The sequence below is a fragment of the Eleutherodactylus coqui genome, chromosome 12 (genome assembly GCF_035609145.1).
Source record: "Eleutherodactylus coqui strain aEleCoq1 chromosome 12, aEleCoq1.hap1, whole genome shotgun sequence".
Taxonomy (NCBI): domain Eukaryota; kingdom Metazoa; phylum Chordata; class Amphibia; order Anura; family Eleutherodactylidae; genus Eleutherodactylus; species Eleutherodactylus coqui.
In genome coordinates this window covers 77,559,260-77,576,500 of record NC_089848.1, presented here as the reverse complement: position 1 = coordinate 77,576,500, position 17,241 = coordinate 77,559,260, and the positions used below count along the sequence as shown (strand labels likewise).

General features: G+C 47.1%; 1 protein-coding gene across 1 annotated transcript in view; it reads right to left on the bottom strand.

Annotated features, from left to right (window-relative positions):
* The window catches only part of MINDY4 (MINDY lysine 48 deubiquitinase 4), a 121,222-nt gene that overhangs the window by 74,883 nt on the left and 29,098 nt on the right, over positions 1 to 17,241 (bottom strand). The window contains exons 6-9 of the mRNA XM_066584553.1: positions 9,463 to 9,515; positions 7,554 to 7,663; positions 3,160 to 3,276; positions 571 to 650 (exon numbers count right to left, since the gene is read on the bottom strand). Coding sequence (XP_066440650.1) covers positions 571 to 650; positions 3,160 to 3,276; positions 7,554 to 7,663; positions 9,463 to 9,515 — 360 coding nt within the window. The remainder of the gene's footprint in view (positions 1 to 570; positions 651 to 3,159; positions 3,277 to 7,553; positions 7,664 to 9,462; positions 9,516 to 17,241) is intronic.

Below are 17,241 nucleotides of genomic sequence, written 5' to 3'. Positions count from 1 at the left end.
AACCCCGGCCATGTCAGATATACTACAACAGTTTAAATATCTTTTGTGAATGGAAAGTCTAGAGATAGGAGATTGGGATTCTGCACATTTCTCTAAGTTTTTTTTTAAAAAGGCGGGCCTTTATAGAGAAGTTTCTAGATGCAAACGAGATAGATATGGGATGGATGGATGGATGGATAGATAGATATGAGATAGATAGATAGATATTGATGGAAGCCAGGCAAAATATGTCAGCTGTATAACATATCACCTTGCCTATATTGTACTTTAGTTGTTAATGTGCATAGTGATTTGATCATACATATGAATATTCCCAATTTATAATGAGGACAATACGTTAATATTTCCCTTGTATATCTGGAATGATACATTCATATTTTGGCAATATGTATGGAATACAGACTATGTATATGTGTGTATTCATCCTGTAATAAGTGACATGGATATGATGTGCTTTGGTTTTTGATATTGAGAAAATGATAACGAAAAAATGAGTTAAAGAAAAAAAGAACAACAGTGCTGGGTCTCCAGTAGGGTCTGGATATGTGGGTTGTATTTAGTATACCTCACCTGATGTCTGACTCTTTCCCAAAGACAAGATGCTTCAGCACACAAGCCTGGACTGCAGCTAGGACCCCACAAGGACCACCCTACAAGAAACAGAAATAGGAAATGCAAGTCAGAATCTGCCATCATCAACTCGGCATCCAGTCTGTATTCATATAACTAAGAAGCCACAATGTTCTGCCCTACAAGATATATCAGCGGTGCCCTACAGACCCCACTGACTTACAAACGGGTCTAACAGGGTTCTATTGTGGTGTCCATCAACAACAAGATTAGTGCTGCATGCACTGGGGTGTCTTTATCAGCAGCTCCGTCATACTCCGCTATTCATGAAGGCCTAGAGGGGGTTCTCGGATACAGAGACCCTACCCTTAGTGCGCCCCTACTTATATTAATAGGTCTGTCATAATGAAGCACATCACATTACTCTGAAGCACTACACAGTAATTAGCAGCTATGTAATTGCTATTTACTACATGACAAGTAATGATGGGAGTTATTAAATAAAACAAAAACTAATTAACACACAAGCTTGTGACGGATGGATAACGAGTCAGTCACATCTCAGACCCCTCCAGTCTCATCAACAGAAGCCACAAGCCTGACGTTACTTTATTCTCTCATTAGGAATCTGCTGGACAGTTTACAATTTCTACATTTACTCATTTTTACATCTTCTTTATCATATGTAGAGTATGGACACAGAGGTTGGCCCCAGCGCCATCCCCCCAAACTTCTATACTGGTTCCCCCTACTGCCTTTACAAAAGAGCACCATCTAGAGAAGGGGGCCCTCTGCTCTCCATGTCCCTGCACGCAGGATCACAGAAAGCTGCAGAACCTTCTCAGATACATTGATTAAGCTTTATATCCATAAGATAACCTGTCATCACCTATGAGCGCCATAAACTAAGTTAGAGCGACTGCAGACGAGCAAATGCGCAATTGCGCCCTCCTCAGAGCAACGTATTAGCGCTATGAACGAGGGTTTTTTGCACGCATAATTGGTGCATTATACTGTAGCTTTTGCGCTCGCAGGGCATGGTTTCTTGCGCACAGGACACGATCGCACCCGGTTTTAAATGGTTATTTAGCCTAATAAGTGCCAGATGTGTCCTTTTTTCCAGGGAATCGCACAGCGTATTCCCCATTTTCTTACACACTGCACGCACCCTACATAAACTTCTATGGAGACCTTTGGTGAGCAAATGCGCACAAAAGTACAGCAGGCTGCGTTTTTTTTCCGTGCGTGAAATGCAGGCGCAAAAAGTGGAGATCGCAATGAAGCCATTGAAATCAATAGATTTTATTCTCTGCATATTGCGCATGCAAATGTTGATTCCTTCCGGACGTCTCTGTGCATGCACTCTCCCATTCATCACTATGGAAGAGTGCATGCACAGAGCCATCAGAGAAGAGTCACGCTTTGTGTACAGCTTCGTGGATACACAGCGCAGTAACGGGATATGAAACACAGGGCTGCCTCCCCGTTTACTCACACTTGAGCCCCATAACCTATTTTCTGGGGCTCAAAGGCGATGACAGGTTGCCTTTAACTCCTTGATTATCATCTGCTGTATGTTTACAGTGGATATGCACAGCCAGTGTGTGGAAGTAGTCCCAGGAGTTAGAGCAGCATAAGGGTGCGGGCAGACGAGCGCATAAACGGCGCGTTTTTGCGACCAAACGTATATACGTGACCATCTGAGGCAATGGTTTCGAATGTATTCGTTCACATGGGCGATTTTACGGCGCGTAAAAACGGCAATTCGAAAAAAAACGGAACATATGCGACCGAAATACGCGCCAACGCATATTCGATCGCCGAAAAGACCGTTTGCAAAGTAGGAACAAACGAAAATACGCTTTCTAGCTCTGGTCGTGATCGGTGAAAAACGATCGCTCGGGCGATTATACGTTGCGCTCGTGCGAACGTAAATACGCCTACGCTCGTCTGCCCGCACCCTAACACAGACGTATTTGCTAGCGCTATACACAAAGGATAGAGCCCATTGATTTCAATGGGTTCTCTCAGATTATGTGCTCTTACGCGTGTATTTCGCATGCACAAAAAAATATGCAGCACGCTCTATTTTTGTGTGCCTTTGTGCCGCAAAAGCCCCATAGCAGCCTACAGAGAGTGCGCAGATGATAACAACGTGATTGTGCAATTTCACCTATGCAAATAACTTGACGCTTACGCTCTTGTAAAGCCACCCTTTAACTCGCTCCATACACAGTGGGTGACACCGACTTGTAAAGGTCGGGATTGGGGGATTGTTGTCCCACAGACCCCACTATGACATGATTGCATGATTCAGGTGGCTTGCTATGGCAGCCAGTGCCTAAGTAAGGCTTTAGTCTATGCCAGACCTGGAGGTCAATCAGGCCTTGCAAGAGGCAGAGCGCACTGCAATACAGGCAAAAACAAGCTATCACATGGCTACATAAACGGGAAAATGTAAGTTATAGGTCTTGAAAGATGAGGATAGAAAGAAACAAAAGTCGCTGCAAAAACTGTCCGCAGCGCAAGAGTTAAATAGCTTGTAACTGCAAATATTCTGCCCACAGGGGCATACAGAGGGGTATATACCTTCTTCTGCACAATGCCATACTTCAGGCTCTGGGTGTTATTGTACGTGAAACTCTGGATTCTCCATTCCTCGCTGAAGCAGCAAAGAGCCGAACTAAATAGCAGCTTTTTCAGTTCCTGCAGCAGAAAAAATGATCAGGTCTTAGTAACCTAAGAGACAGAAGAATGGTGACAGCCACTTACGGCAGCGCGGACAGCATGGACAGCGCCCGCAAGGCTCGTCATTCAACTTCACTGTGACCCTGAATTACATACAAATCTTCATACAGAGTTCCACTGCTCATCACACAGTATGTCTGGCTTCACTGTAGTATATATCTTGTGTCAGCAGCCCGCGGCTTGGGGCAAGTCAATGTGATTTATCAGAGTTCAACGAGGCGTGATAGTGGGAGACAGATGGATGGGACACTCAATTGCCGAAGGTGTGCTGCCAACATTCCTCGATCCATAATGTCATATGTGTACTGGGAATACATCATAGAAGGTACTACCACCCGCAGTGGGCAGCATAGTGGTTGCCCACGGGTGCTTAATGATGGCAGCATCTGACTAGAATTGTCCGCATGAACAGACAAAGGACTGAGATATCCCAACCACATTCAGTGCAGGAGGCCCCACATGTATATCCCGCAGGTCAGTGCAGGAGACCCCACATGTATATCCCGCAGGTCGGTGCAGGAGACCCCATATGTATATCCCGCAGGTCAGTGCAGGAGACCCCACATGTATATCCCGCAGGTCAGTGCAGGAGGCCCCACATGTATATCCCGCAAGTCAGTCCAGGAGACCCCACATGTATATCCCGCAGGTCAGTGCAAGAGACCCCACATATATATCCCGCAGGTCGGTGCAGGAGACCCCATATGTATATCCCGCAGGTCGGTGCAGGAGGGCCCACATGCATATCCCGCAGGACAGTTAGGAGACCCCACATGTCTATCCCGCAGGTCAGTGCAGGAGGCCCCACATGTATATCCCGCAGGTCAGTGCAGGAGGCCCCACATGTATATCCCGCAGGTCAGTGCAGGAGGCCCCACATATATATCCCGCAGGTCGGTGCAGGAAGCCCCACATGTATATCCCACAGGCCAGTGCAGGAGGCCCCACATGTATATCCCGCAGGTCAGTGCAGGAGGCCCCACATGTATATCCCGCAGGTCAGTGCAGGAGGCCCCACATGTATATCCCGCAGGTCAGTGCAGGAGGCCCCACATGTATATCCCGCAGGTCAGTGCAGGAGGTCCTAATGTATATCCTGCAGGTCAGTGCAGGAGGGCCCACATGTATATCCCGCAGGTCAGTGCAGGAGGCCCCACATGTATATCCCGCAGGTCAGTGCAGGAGGCCCCACATATATATCCCGCAGGTCAGTGCAGGAGGCCCCACATGTATATCCCGTAGGTCGGTGCAGGAAGCCCCACATGTATATCCCGCAGGTCAGTGCAGGAGGCCCCACATGTATCTCCCGCAGGTCAGTGCAGGAGGCCCCACATGTAATTCCCCGCAGGTCAGTGCAGGAGGCCCCACATGTATATCCCGCAGGTCAGTGCAGGAGGCCCCACATGTATATCCCGCAGGTCAGTGCAGGAGGCTCCACATGTATATCTCGCAGGTCTGTGCAGGAGACCACACATGTGTATCCCACAGGTCAGTGCAGGAGGGCCCACATGTATATCCCGCAGGTCAGTGCAGGAGGGCCCACGTGTATATCCCGCAGGTCAGTGCAGGAGGCTCCACATGTATATCTCGCAGGTCTGTGCAGGAGACCCCATATGTATATCCCGCAAGTCAGTCCAGGAGACCCCACATGTATATCCCGCAGGTCAGTGCAGGAGAGCCCACATGTATATCCTATGGGTTGGGTCCGATGGTTCACCTAAACACATCAGGAGAAATCATTGATGATGACGAAGGGAAAGCAAATCTAATAAACAGTTTCTTCTCAAGTGTGTTCACCAAAGAAAAGGAAATGCCACACGAGATGCAGGGGAATAAAACGAACCCCTCACAAAATATCTCATACCTAACGCAGGAGGAGGTGCGGAAGCGTCTAAAGAAAACTAAAATTGATAAATCACCGGGCCCAGATGGATTACACCCAAGGATACTAAAGGAACTAAGTGACGAGATGGCTAGGCCGCTATACCTAATATTTCTAGACACTATCAAGACCGGAGTAGTACCATTGGACTGGCGCATTGCCAACGTGGTTCCAATTTACAAAAAAGGGAGCAAAAGTGAGCCTGGTAACTACAGGCCAGTAAGTCTCACTTCAGTAACGGGAAAAATTTTCGAGGGGATTCTGAGAGACGCCATCGATGAGTACCTCAAGGAGATTAAGGGAATAACTCCTCACCAGCATGGATTCATGAAGGGTCGCTCATGTCAGACAAATCTGATCAGTTTCTACGATGAAGTAAGCTCTAAGCTGGACCAGGGAGAATCTATTGATCTTGTATATCTGGACTTCTCTAAAGCCTTTGACACCGTGCCACATAATAGGCTAATATACAAAATGAGGCAGCTCGGACTGGGCGAAAACGTGTGTAAGTGGGTAAAAAATTGGCTCAACGATAGAAAGCAGAGGGTGGTAATAAATGGTTCGTACTCTGATTGGACCACAGTCGCTAGCGGGGTGCCACAGGGTTCAGTATTAGGCCCCACTCTGTTCAACATATTTATCAATGACCTGATAGAGGGGCTGCACAGCAAAATATCAATATTTGCAGATGACACAAAATTATACAATATAATTAATGCAACGGAGGACAATGTGCGGCTACAAACGGACCTGGATAAGCTGAGGGCTTGGGCAGAAAAATGGCAAATGAAGTTCAATGTTGAAAAATGTAAGACTATGCACATGGGCAGGAGAAACGGATGTCACAAATATTCACTTAATGGGGTACCACTAGGGAAAAGTGATATGGAAAAGGATCTGGGGGTATTAGTGGATAATAGACTAAACTGGAGTAACCAATGCCAGTCAGCCGCTGCAAAGGCAAATAAAGTCTTGGGGTGCATCAAAAGAGGTATAGGGGCGAAGGACGAGAACATTATCCTTCCATTATATAAGGCACTTGTCAGGCCTCACATGGAATACTGCGTACAATTCTGGACACCGGTGCTCAGGAAAGATGTTGCAGCGCTTGAGGGGGTTCAAAGAAGAGCGACTAAACTAATACATGGAATGACGGGACTGGAATACCCAGAGAGGCTGTCCAAATTGGGACTATTTACTCTAGAAAAAAGAAGGTTAAGAGGCGACCAAATAACCATGTATAAGTACATGAGGGGACAACACATGGATCTCTCCCGCGATCTGTTTACACCCAGGACCACGACGGTAACAAGAGGACATCCGCTACGATTAGAGGAAAGTAGGTTTCATCACCAACACAGAAAGGGGTTCTTTACTGTAAGAGCAGTTAGACTGTGGAACTCTCTACCGGAGGAAGTGGTGATGGCAAAATCCATAGAGGAGTTTAAAAGGGGACTTGATGTCTTTCTGGAGAAGGATATTACAGGATATAAATTTTAGGTTAAGTGTCAATCCTGGTATACAGGCAGGTAGGAACTATTAGGGGTTGATCCAGGGAACAGTCTGATTGCCATTAGGGAGTCGGGAAGGAATTTTTCCCCCAAAAGGGCTAATTGACTTCTGGCCTTGGGGTTTTTTGCCTTCCTCTGGATCAACACAGTAGGATAGACAGGCTGGACTAGATGGACAATGTCTTCATTCGGCCTTACATACTATGTTACTATGTTACTATGTTACATCACTGACTGGTGCCTCCTACATTTCACTGCTTGGTGACTGTTTTCAGCCATTCATGTACCCCACAATGATGGGATATTCCAGCAGGGTAACTGTGCTATTGGGACAAGCTGTCCAGAATTGGTCAAGGAGCTTTCTTGAGGGTTCCTATGAATAATGAGGCCGGCACGTTCACCCAACATGAGCCCAATCAAGTATTTACGGGATCTGGTGGAGATGTCAATTCGCATCCGAGATCCTACAAATACTACAGAGCTGTGGGGGGCTCTCCAGACAGCTCAATATCCCCCCAGGCGTCTTCCATCCACTTGTGGAATTGATGACGCGTCCAGTTGCTGCACTTCACTGGACTGGAGGGGGTCCTACATAAAATTAGTTCCTGTCCCATGAGTATGGCAGGTCGCAGTATATAAATATTATATTGCTGTATAAGCCTTAAGATGCTTATCAGTAACAATGTGGCTGTGATCTATGGGAGCCCTAGAGGAAGACCTTGAAGACTTGGCGTGCACTTCTGAATGACACAAGACTAGGGGTTGCACAATAGGGACCGGCTGCCATCCGAAATTCCCCTCTGTGCCCATATCTATTGGTTTGTACACCAGAATTCACTTACTACTGCTTGCTGAAAATCTATAGGTTTTCCGTCACACTGCGCTTTACTTCTCATGAGGAAAGATGGAATCCGGGCCACATCGACCGGGAGCAAATCTTCTTCTACATCATCTAATTGTAGGATGGAAGGAAACAGCAGGAGACAAGAATGAGATTATATATGGAGAGGTGGATTCCACAGCACTTATACCGCCACTATGTGATATATTACCTCCTTTACTCTGTGCTGCTGAAGGCTGTACTCCATTAACTATATGCCATAGCACACATCTGCTGTGCTGCAGGGGTCATTCTCCTCCCATTACATAACCCCAAGCAACTGAGTATGACCCCTCCAGGAGAGATTTACAAATGTAATGTGCCATTGCTAGGGTGAAACTATATATCAAAACGTTGGAAACAAAATGAGGAACCCGTTTCTTTACTTTATTTTAGTGTAAACATACCAATTTTAGAAAAAAATTATTTTTACTTTTTACCCCTTACAAAATGGAAGAAAATTCAGTGAAAAAATATATTTAAAATATAGCACTTATGTCACTCAAAAAAAATGCAGCAACAATAATTTTGCTAACTGAAAAAAATCGGGCCGTTAAACCACCACATGGGTAAATGTGATTGACGTCCCGATATCGCTCTCGCAATCCTTCTGGAATCCCTGGATGAGAGGCGTTTCTGCAGTGAAACAGCCTCCCATCCCTGCAGGGCTGAAGGAATCTCCTGCTGTGGCTGTGACAGCCGTGGCAGGAGATAGTAATCTTCTCCCATTCATTTCAATTGGGCTGGCAACAGCAGTGCCAGCCCCATTGAAATGAATGGGAGATCCTCGCGGTCCTCTGCCCTCGCGGTCCTTCTTGCAGCCTTGCAGTGCTGGGAAATCTTGCGATTTCCTCGCCAGTGTGAAGCCACCCTAATTGCTAGCCTACTTACTGAAGTAATAAGACCTCTATAAAAGTTAGGTAAGGGGGACACCAATTAGGGACTGTTTCTGGGACCCCATTGCACCCCAATTTCCGCATGGCAAGGATTTTCGGTGGGGGGGAAGTCGAGCTTGAAATATAAGCCTCCCCCTAAAATAATACATGACTGTTGAAAGCAAAAAAAAAAAAAATACTAATAAATCCCTGGAAGTGCTGTCATCTCTGGCGCATCTTCTTGCAGGTGTCGGCACTCTTCTTCCCCTTGTCTTCCGGCCAGGGATTTGAAAATCCCGGCTCCCTGAAAACGCTGCTTCTGATTGGCTGAGTGCTGTGACCAATCAGAGGCAGTGCTCATTCAATGAATGACAGCTGTGTCCTGCCTCTGACTGCTCACAGTGCTCAGCCAATCCGAGGCAGCGCTTTCAAGGGGCAGGGATTTTTAAATTCCCGGCTGGAAGACAAGGGGAAGAAGAGTGAGGGGAACCTGCAAGAAGACGCGCCAAAGATGACAGCGCTTTCCAGGTGATGTATTAGTATTTTTTTTTAACAGTCATGTATTATTTTCGGGGAACCGTGAACATCTCCCATTGATTTTAATTGGGCTGGCGCTGCTGCTGCTGGCCCCATTGGGAACAATGGGCGAGATCACAAAAAGAATAGACATACTGCGATTTTGTTTTAACGCTGCATCAAAGCGTTAAAACATCGCACATGTGCATGGAGCCATTTGAAGTCACTGGCTTCATAATTTTGCGATTTCTTGCAGCCTCGCAGCTCTGGGAAATGTTGCAATTCCCTCGCCGGTGTGAAGCCACCCCAATTGCTAGCCTACCTACTGAAGTAATAAGACTTCTAAAAAAAGTTAGGTAAGGGAGACACCAATTAGGGACCATTTCTGGCACCCCATTACACCCCAGTCCACATAAGGCTCAGACTATAACAGCAGGTCGGAAACTTCAGCAATATCCATCTGCGCTGCAAGGTGCTCACCCAGCCGGAGATCGTCGCTGGCATCTTCCCGTGTTATCGACGTATACGACTTCCTGCAGGAAACAGACGGGTTGGAGGTTATCATATAGAATAACAACACAGGTTGGACATTATCAGAACAGCTGCTCACAGAAGGTCTCCCTGGCCGCACGGGAAAAGTGTGCGCCGCCTCAAGGTCACCTATTGTGATCCCAGCTACTTGTGGCCGCCACGGGCGGAGATCCGTGTATGACTCTCCCACAACATCCTGTAATGTACACATTGTCCATCACTCCGCAGTACATAATGCATGGAATCTGGACCCGGCCCCAGGAAACTTCACCTTATGTAACCGCCAGCGTGAAGACATGCAGAGAGATTGGCACCATACTGTTTCCAGCTTTAGCGCACGTTCACAAGGGCATAGAACTGTCCGTTCCACATAGAATGTTTCCGAGGGGGATCTGACAATCTGCGACAGAGCCATGGGGTTATGGCACGGATTTCAATGTAGGCCTGCACACAGCTTTAGCCCCAGTCAACAGGCAAATCCACATGGCCAATGTGGCCACCCAACATGGCTTCCACAGATTTAGCGCATTAAATGGTCAAATGGAACATACATATAAGAGTCTCAGGAGATGCGTGATACGTTGTGTCATTCCACTGGAAGAAGAACACATCTGGAAGTATTTAGCCATTTCAAGCTGTGCGTCTTGTTTGCCGCGTGCAAACGTGAAGGAGCCCTTATAGAAACAAACTGCATTTAATGGTAACGCCGGATGTCGCTGAACCGTGATGTGGATAGTGATGAGTGGCGTCACGACAGGACGGGTTTTCAGTCGCTGACTGCAAAAAACAAACATGTTCCTCTTCAGGTGATGCAAACAGGTCCGCTAAAAAAAAAACAATCACGGCCGGCTTCCATTTGCCTCAGTTAGATATCCGTTATGATCAGTTTTTAACTGCAATAAACGAATCCGGTAAACGGAAGCCCAAACAGATGCAAATCAGTCCCCGAATGTGTCCGTGCCCCGTAGAGCACAATGCTGAAAAAAAAGGGGGGGTGGGGTGGGGGGGGGGGGGGGGAGTCCATTCCTATTACAATCAATGGGAATTTTACTGGGTCTGTCTTTTTAGGTTAGGACACAGAAACTACGTGAAGCCAGTTTCAACTGACAGCAAGCAGTGATCTTGAAAATGGCGAGATACTGAAAAATAAAATATAGAAGAAAGTGGTAGAACTTTTCATCAAATGTTAGATGGGACGTTACCAATTACCAGGAGTTACCCCTTACTAGGACAGCGGCGCTATCACACAAACACAGAGTATTCTGTCCGCCTTCGCGCGTCTATCATGCTGATGAGCATCATGGCCTGACCGAGGGTCTCCAGTCTCGAACATCATACAATTCCTGTGATACCCATGGTCAGTCCCGGGCACCCGTCCATATAATGGATGCATAGATACACTGGTGTCACCGGCCTCACTACTCCGTTTCTGTATGTCCCATAGATTATATTATCTACAGTCTTTGCCAGTAAACATCCCACCTCTAGAAAAAGTTGTTTTGCTGCACAATTCGGCATGCAGTTCCATCTTAGCCAGATATGTAGATTATTAGAGCTGTGATTAGATGAACGGTCTTGTCACCTGAGGCCCTAAAAGTGGTCCCCCTTGGCCGATAAAAGACTCTCAGAGGCTCCTTGTGTGAAGCTGGCCTAAGCTTGTACTAACTTTTAGACAATATTAGTAAATGAGACCCATTGAGCTCAATAGGGATTTACCAATCCATATGCAGTGAGTGCCCTCTAGTGGTAGCTGCACAATGGGACCTTTCAAAGAGGACGGGATATTCCGCAACAACATTTTAGAATCTGCCTTGCTTTCAGCCCAGAATCCAGATTGCAAACTTGTAGATTTGAGAATAGCAGAATCCTGCCGGCAATTCCACATTCAAAATCCACGTTTGTAGTACGGATTTTGGTGCAGAATTCAGAATGGCGCACTCCACAACTCCGTTGCAGAATATTCTGCCCCTTGTGAAAGGTCCCTATGACCGGCATAAAATAGTGGAGTTAGCCATATTTTCCAGCTTCCCCATTTACGGTCCTGTTCGTACAGACAAGCTGGCTTCCGAGTTTAGTTAGTTGTCATATTCTTCAGCATGCAGGACAATAGCGCCGCACCGTCCGTATATTATGGGCTGATTCAGGTGACTGAAGGCTCCTGCTGAGCCATTAATCAGGACGTTACTTGGGCCACTTTCCTGCGGCCGAGAAAATAGCGGGAGATTTGTGCGTTGCAAGATGGATAGGGTCATAGATACGAGGAGTGCGATGCAGAAAAAAATCGCGGCATGGCCTATCTTTGGTCGTTCCCGCTGAATGCATCGACCATTGTTTACAATGGGACCAGCAGAAGCATTGCATGGCATGCAGGGTGTACACGAGTGTGATGCAAGGTTTCCCATTAAAACCAATGGGAAACCGATCCGCGCCGGAGGATCCCTACTTCTCTGAAGCGAGGCGTTTTTGACACAAACGCCTCTCATCTGCGGGAAAATCGCACATTCCCGAGCGTGGTATCGGGCTGAGATTCACATCCCAATATCTCACTCTTCCATGTGAAATTAGCCTTAGGAGTGAGGCCCCTTGAGAAAATCGCACAAGATTTGTGCATTGCGAGATGCAGAAATATGAACCCCATTCTTTTCGCGCCATGTCCTATCTTTGGGCATTACCTTAGAATGCATTATCCATTGTTTTCAATGGGGCCGGCAAAGCATCACACGGATATCATGCGGCCCGATATCAAACTCACCTGTGTGAAATTAGCCTGAAGGAGTGGAAAGGATTCTCCTCTCTACAGGCTGCAGCTTTGGGTTTGCGCGATATCGGGCCGGGTTCCCAGGCTAGTTAACGTGTGTTTAACCGTGGATGCATGAAAAACGCCTCCCATCCCCTCTGTGAAATTGTGATCCTCCGGCGCTTGTTTTATGTGCGTCAGAGGATCAGCACGTGTTTTCAATGGGAAACATTGCAACGCATTCGCATGCACATCGTATGGAACGCGGTATGTTTGACTGTCCCATTGAAAACAATAAGCGATGCGTTCCAAGAGAACGCAAAAAAAATAGGACATGCAGAGACTTTTTACTTCGCATCATCGCTATGAGAGAACACATCGCTCATGTGTATGACTGCATTGAAAAGAATGGAGTTCATAATCACGTGAGTTTTGCGCTTGCGCGTTTGTGGGCTCATAGCAGCCTTTACACGTTCTTCACAATGACTGGTGCAGAGACGACCCTTCGAAAAGCAAGAATGACCAGCGGCGCCACACCATAAGCTATATACAGTATACCGCTCTCAGGAGAGGTAGGCCATGACTGCGATGGCGGAGGCTGGATTGTTTGTTCTGTAACCGAGGTAACGGAGAGTGTTTTTCCCACTAAATCCATTTATCACAGGATTGTTGATGACCGCTGGGGGTCTGAGGAGAAGTGATAAATGTGTTCAGTTAATGATGGGCAGCTCCGCCATACACACGAGATGTAGGATCATTGGTTATTGTTTCTTATATATCATTTTCCACCCGAGGAACTTTCCAGAAAGAAAGAAAAAGTTTGGAGGAAGTTATAAACTCCAAAGCGATGAATTGTTCCTGCGCCTCAGCGTATCCTCCCCTATATATCCTATCAGTGCTTCCTGTCCTAGAGAACAGAATGTTCCCCGCATCAGTGCGGCTCTCCAGAGATGGCGGGCGGTCGCCTCACTACTATTTTAGGAGGGCGACAATACTCAGACTTCAGGATTCTGGCTCAATTCATTCCCACACAGACCCAGACAGAATAACATCTCACTGCATGGGATTGTGGGTAATGATAATGTAACTCTGTACGCTGGTTCTAACTTACAGTAAGTTGCCCATTTTATCATTTAGCCATTTAAGCCCAAAATTCTGGATGGACAAAGATAACCACAGGAGGTTCTGTCTCTGTTGCCCGTAGCAACCACTCCTGGTGCAGCTTTAACCCTTTCCAATCCACCGTCTGACGTCTAAAGACATTCTAATTGAAGGCTGTACAGCTCCGATGTCAGAAGACGTCCAGCAGGGTATTCTTTCTGTAGATAACTGGCCGCTCTGTTGTCGGGGTGGCCTCTCCAGCATGTCCTATACCGCAGTACTGGCTCTAGCCAACAGATGGTGCCATTGTATAATGGTAGAAAGAGGAAGCCCCCCTAGGAAACCCTGAATCCAAAATTGGATTGCAAAGGGTTAATCTCTCAAGCTACACTGTGAGTGGAATGAAAGCGCTGTGGAATAAGCTGGAGCTATACAAATAGCAAGGTTTATTTTATTCTACCTTCTCCCACCCTAACGATTACTGCTTGCATTACCCTCCCTGGGAATTGCTTGCAGGTGAACAGTCACAGGTCGGGACATTTCATGTGAGCGAGGTCCGGTGGGTGTGTGCGGTCCTGGTGGCTATGGGGGCTTCCAGAGCTCGGCCTACTATTCTCAGGCTGCGCTGGTCGCACAGGTGCGGTAGGAAGCTGCTGGCAACGCTACTCTTCCTTGGCATCCTGTCTGCCAACACACGGGGGGCCTGGCGTCAGCACAGGTTGGGAACACACGCTTGGCTTCATGACGGGGTCTGCGGCCCAGAGGATGTCACGCTGGCACAGAGCTAGGAAGAAGCCAGGGAAGTCGTAAATGTGCAGAGACTTATTCTTCTCGCTTTATGGGTTATTCCAGGATTCTCCGCAGACCCTTCCCATTATTGTATGCAGTTTCCACAGCTGCTCACAAATCATCCATAAAGCTTACAATGTCCTCAGCGCTGCGTGTGCCGCCGCCACCTGATATCAGGTATTCTCCTCAGCGCTCCCCCCTATTCCATTCTCTGCAGCGCCATTATAGGAGAAGGAGCCATAATTCTGTGCATCCTGCGCCTCCTAGTTCATGAATTAATTGTCAGAATGATAGTGAAGACTGACATAAATACGGAGGAGGAAAAAGAGATGAGACATACTGTACTATTCAGGCTGCGTGGAAGGCAGAGTGACAGCTGGCAAGATCATGCTGAAGAAGAGAACATTAAAGGGGTTGTCCCACTTCTTACTACTGATGACCAATCCTCCGAGATTGGTGGGGATCCGCAGCGTTTAGCTAATCGCTCGAGGACGGTCAATGTTGGTACAGAGCGGTCTTTGTGCCGGAAGCAGACAACGCCATACATTGTGCAGTGGCCCGGCTGCTATTACATGCTGAGTCCAACTGAAGTGAATGTAATACCAGCTGGAGCCACAATGCAATGTACGGAGCTGTCTGCTCTCGACACAAAGACAGCTCCAGACATACTCACTGAACAGCAACAATCCTTGGCTACTTTTCCTGCTAAATGACAGGCCTAAAATCTTTATTCTATATATATATATATATATATATATACTTAAAAAAACTTTCCAAATTGTAGAACTACTGCAGGCTAAAAACACAATTTGCCAACAGCTATATCAAATATTGTGATACCCTGTCATAGAAGGGGTTATCTCACAAATAGGGCATCTATAAAGACAAAAAGATACCAAAGGGAGACACTGACCCTGGATTACCCTTATCTAACACCTAGGATGACTGCAAAGGTGTCTCGATAGTCTATACCAAGGAAGTCAGCATGCAAGACCTGCAGTCCGCATAGCAACTCGGATCACATGAGCCGGCTCCGATCACAGGTCCTGCATGCTGATTTCCTTAGTAAAGACTGTTGGGACACCGCAACAGGGGTAAGTAAAGCCGGGACTAATGGCACATTATAAAAGGGGTGATTGACACGACCCCCCCCCCCCCCATGCCCTAGACTCAATGGCCGTCCCAATCGCCCCTATTGTAATCTGCATTGCTAAACCTCTCCCTGCATATTAAGAGCATAGCAGCAATGAGGGACCCTATCACTACTAGGGCGGCAATGGGGGACCCTTATACTACTGGGCCAGCAATGAAGGACCCTATTACCACTGGGTCCACAATGGGGTCACTATTACTACTGGGACAGTAATGAGGGACCCAATTACTACTGGGGCCGCAAGAGGGGACACTATTACTACTGGGGCCGCAAGAGGGGTTACTATTACTACTGGGACCGATATAGGGGATGCTATTACTACTAGAACCGATATAGGGAAAGCTATTACTACAGGGACTGATATAGGGGACACTATTACTACTAGGGCCAATATAGGCGACACTATTACTACTAGGACCAATATAAGGGACGCTATTACTACTGGAACAACCAATATAGGGGACGCTATTACTACTGGGGCCAATATAGGGGACGCTACTACTACTAGGGCCAATATAGGGGATGCTACTACTACTGGGGCCACCAATATAGGGGATCACTATTACTACACAGGGCGGATTTGCTGCAGAATTTACAGTAGCTGTATCAGCAAAGTTGATGAGATTTTGAAAATCTCATCCACACGCTGTAGGAAAAATCTGCACAAAACCCATGAGGTTATTGACATGTGGTGAGGGATTTAATTCCGCAGCATGTTAATTTTAAATGTAATGTATATTAACCCTTTCCAATCCACTGTCTGACGTCTGAAGACATTATGATTTAAGGCTGTAAAGCTCCGATGTTGGAAGACGTCCGTCGGGATTCTCTTACTGTATATTGCCAGCCTCTGTGCTGTTGGAGCCTATCCAATGTGTCACCTCATGCAGTACTGGCTTTAGCCAGCAGATAGCGCTGTTGTATAACAGCAGAAAAAGAGTAAGCCCCCTAGGAAAACCAGGATACAAATTGGACTGGAAAGGATTAATTGCCCGTTGAGCGCTCCAGCGTTCCTCTCTTATTTTTTTTAAAACAGCCCTGTCCTTTTTATAACGATGGAGGTAAAAATCATATGTGCCGCGGGTTTTGAAGCAGCGCTTTCCCGGTGGAAAAATATCGTGTTTTTTTGCTGCGTCCAAATCGCGAGATTTCCCCTGGGATTCCGGCGTGTGAGAACCCAGCCTTAGTGTTCTCTTCTTCAGCATGTCCTTGCCAGCTGTCACTCTGCCTTCCACGCAGCCTGAATAGTACAGTATGTCTCATCTCTTTTTCCCTCCTCCGTATTTATGTCAGTCTTCACTATCATTCTGACAATTAATTCATGAACTAGGAGGCGCAGGATGCACAGAATTATGGCTCCTTCTCCTATAATGGCGCTGCAGAGAATGGAATAGGGGGGAGCGCTGAGGAGAATACCTGATATCAGGTGGCGGCGGCACACGCAGCGCTGAGGACATTGTCAGCTTTATGGATGATTTGTGAGCAGCTGTGGAAACTGCATACAATAATGGGAAGGGTCTGCGGAGAATCCTGGAATAACCCATAAAGCGAGAAGAATAAGTCTCTGCACATTTACGACTTCCCTGGCTTCTTCCTAGCTCTGTGCCAGCGTGACATCCTCTGGGCCGCAGACCCCGTCATGAAGCCAAGCGTGTGTTCCCAACCTGTGCTGACGCCAGGCCCCCCGTGTGTTGGCAGACAGGATGCCAAGGAAGAGTAGCGTTGCCAGACGTTCTGTACCGATAGTGATCAGCGCAAGAAACCAGCTGATCAATGGGAGATCCCGGTGGCGTGGATCCCCACCGATCTGCTAATGATCTCTCCAGAGGAAAGATCATCAATAGTAAAAAGTGGGACAACCCCGTCCGCTGCAGGTTTTTTTCGTTTCTCATGTTCTCTTTTTTCATCCGACTTTCAAAAAAATCATAGGGCTTTTATTTATCGAATT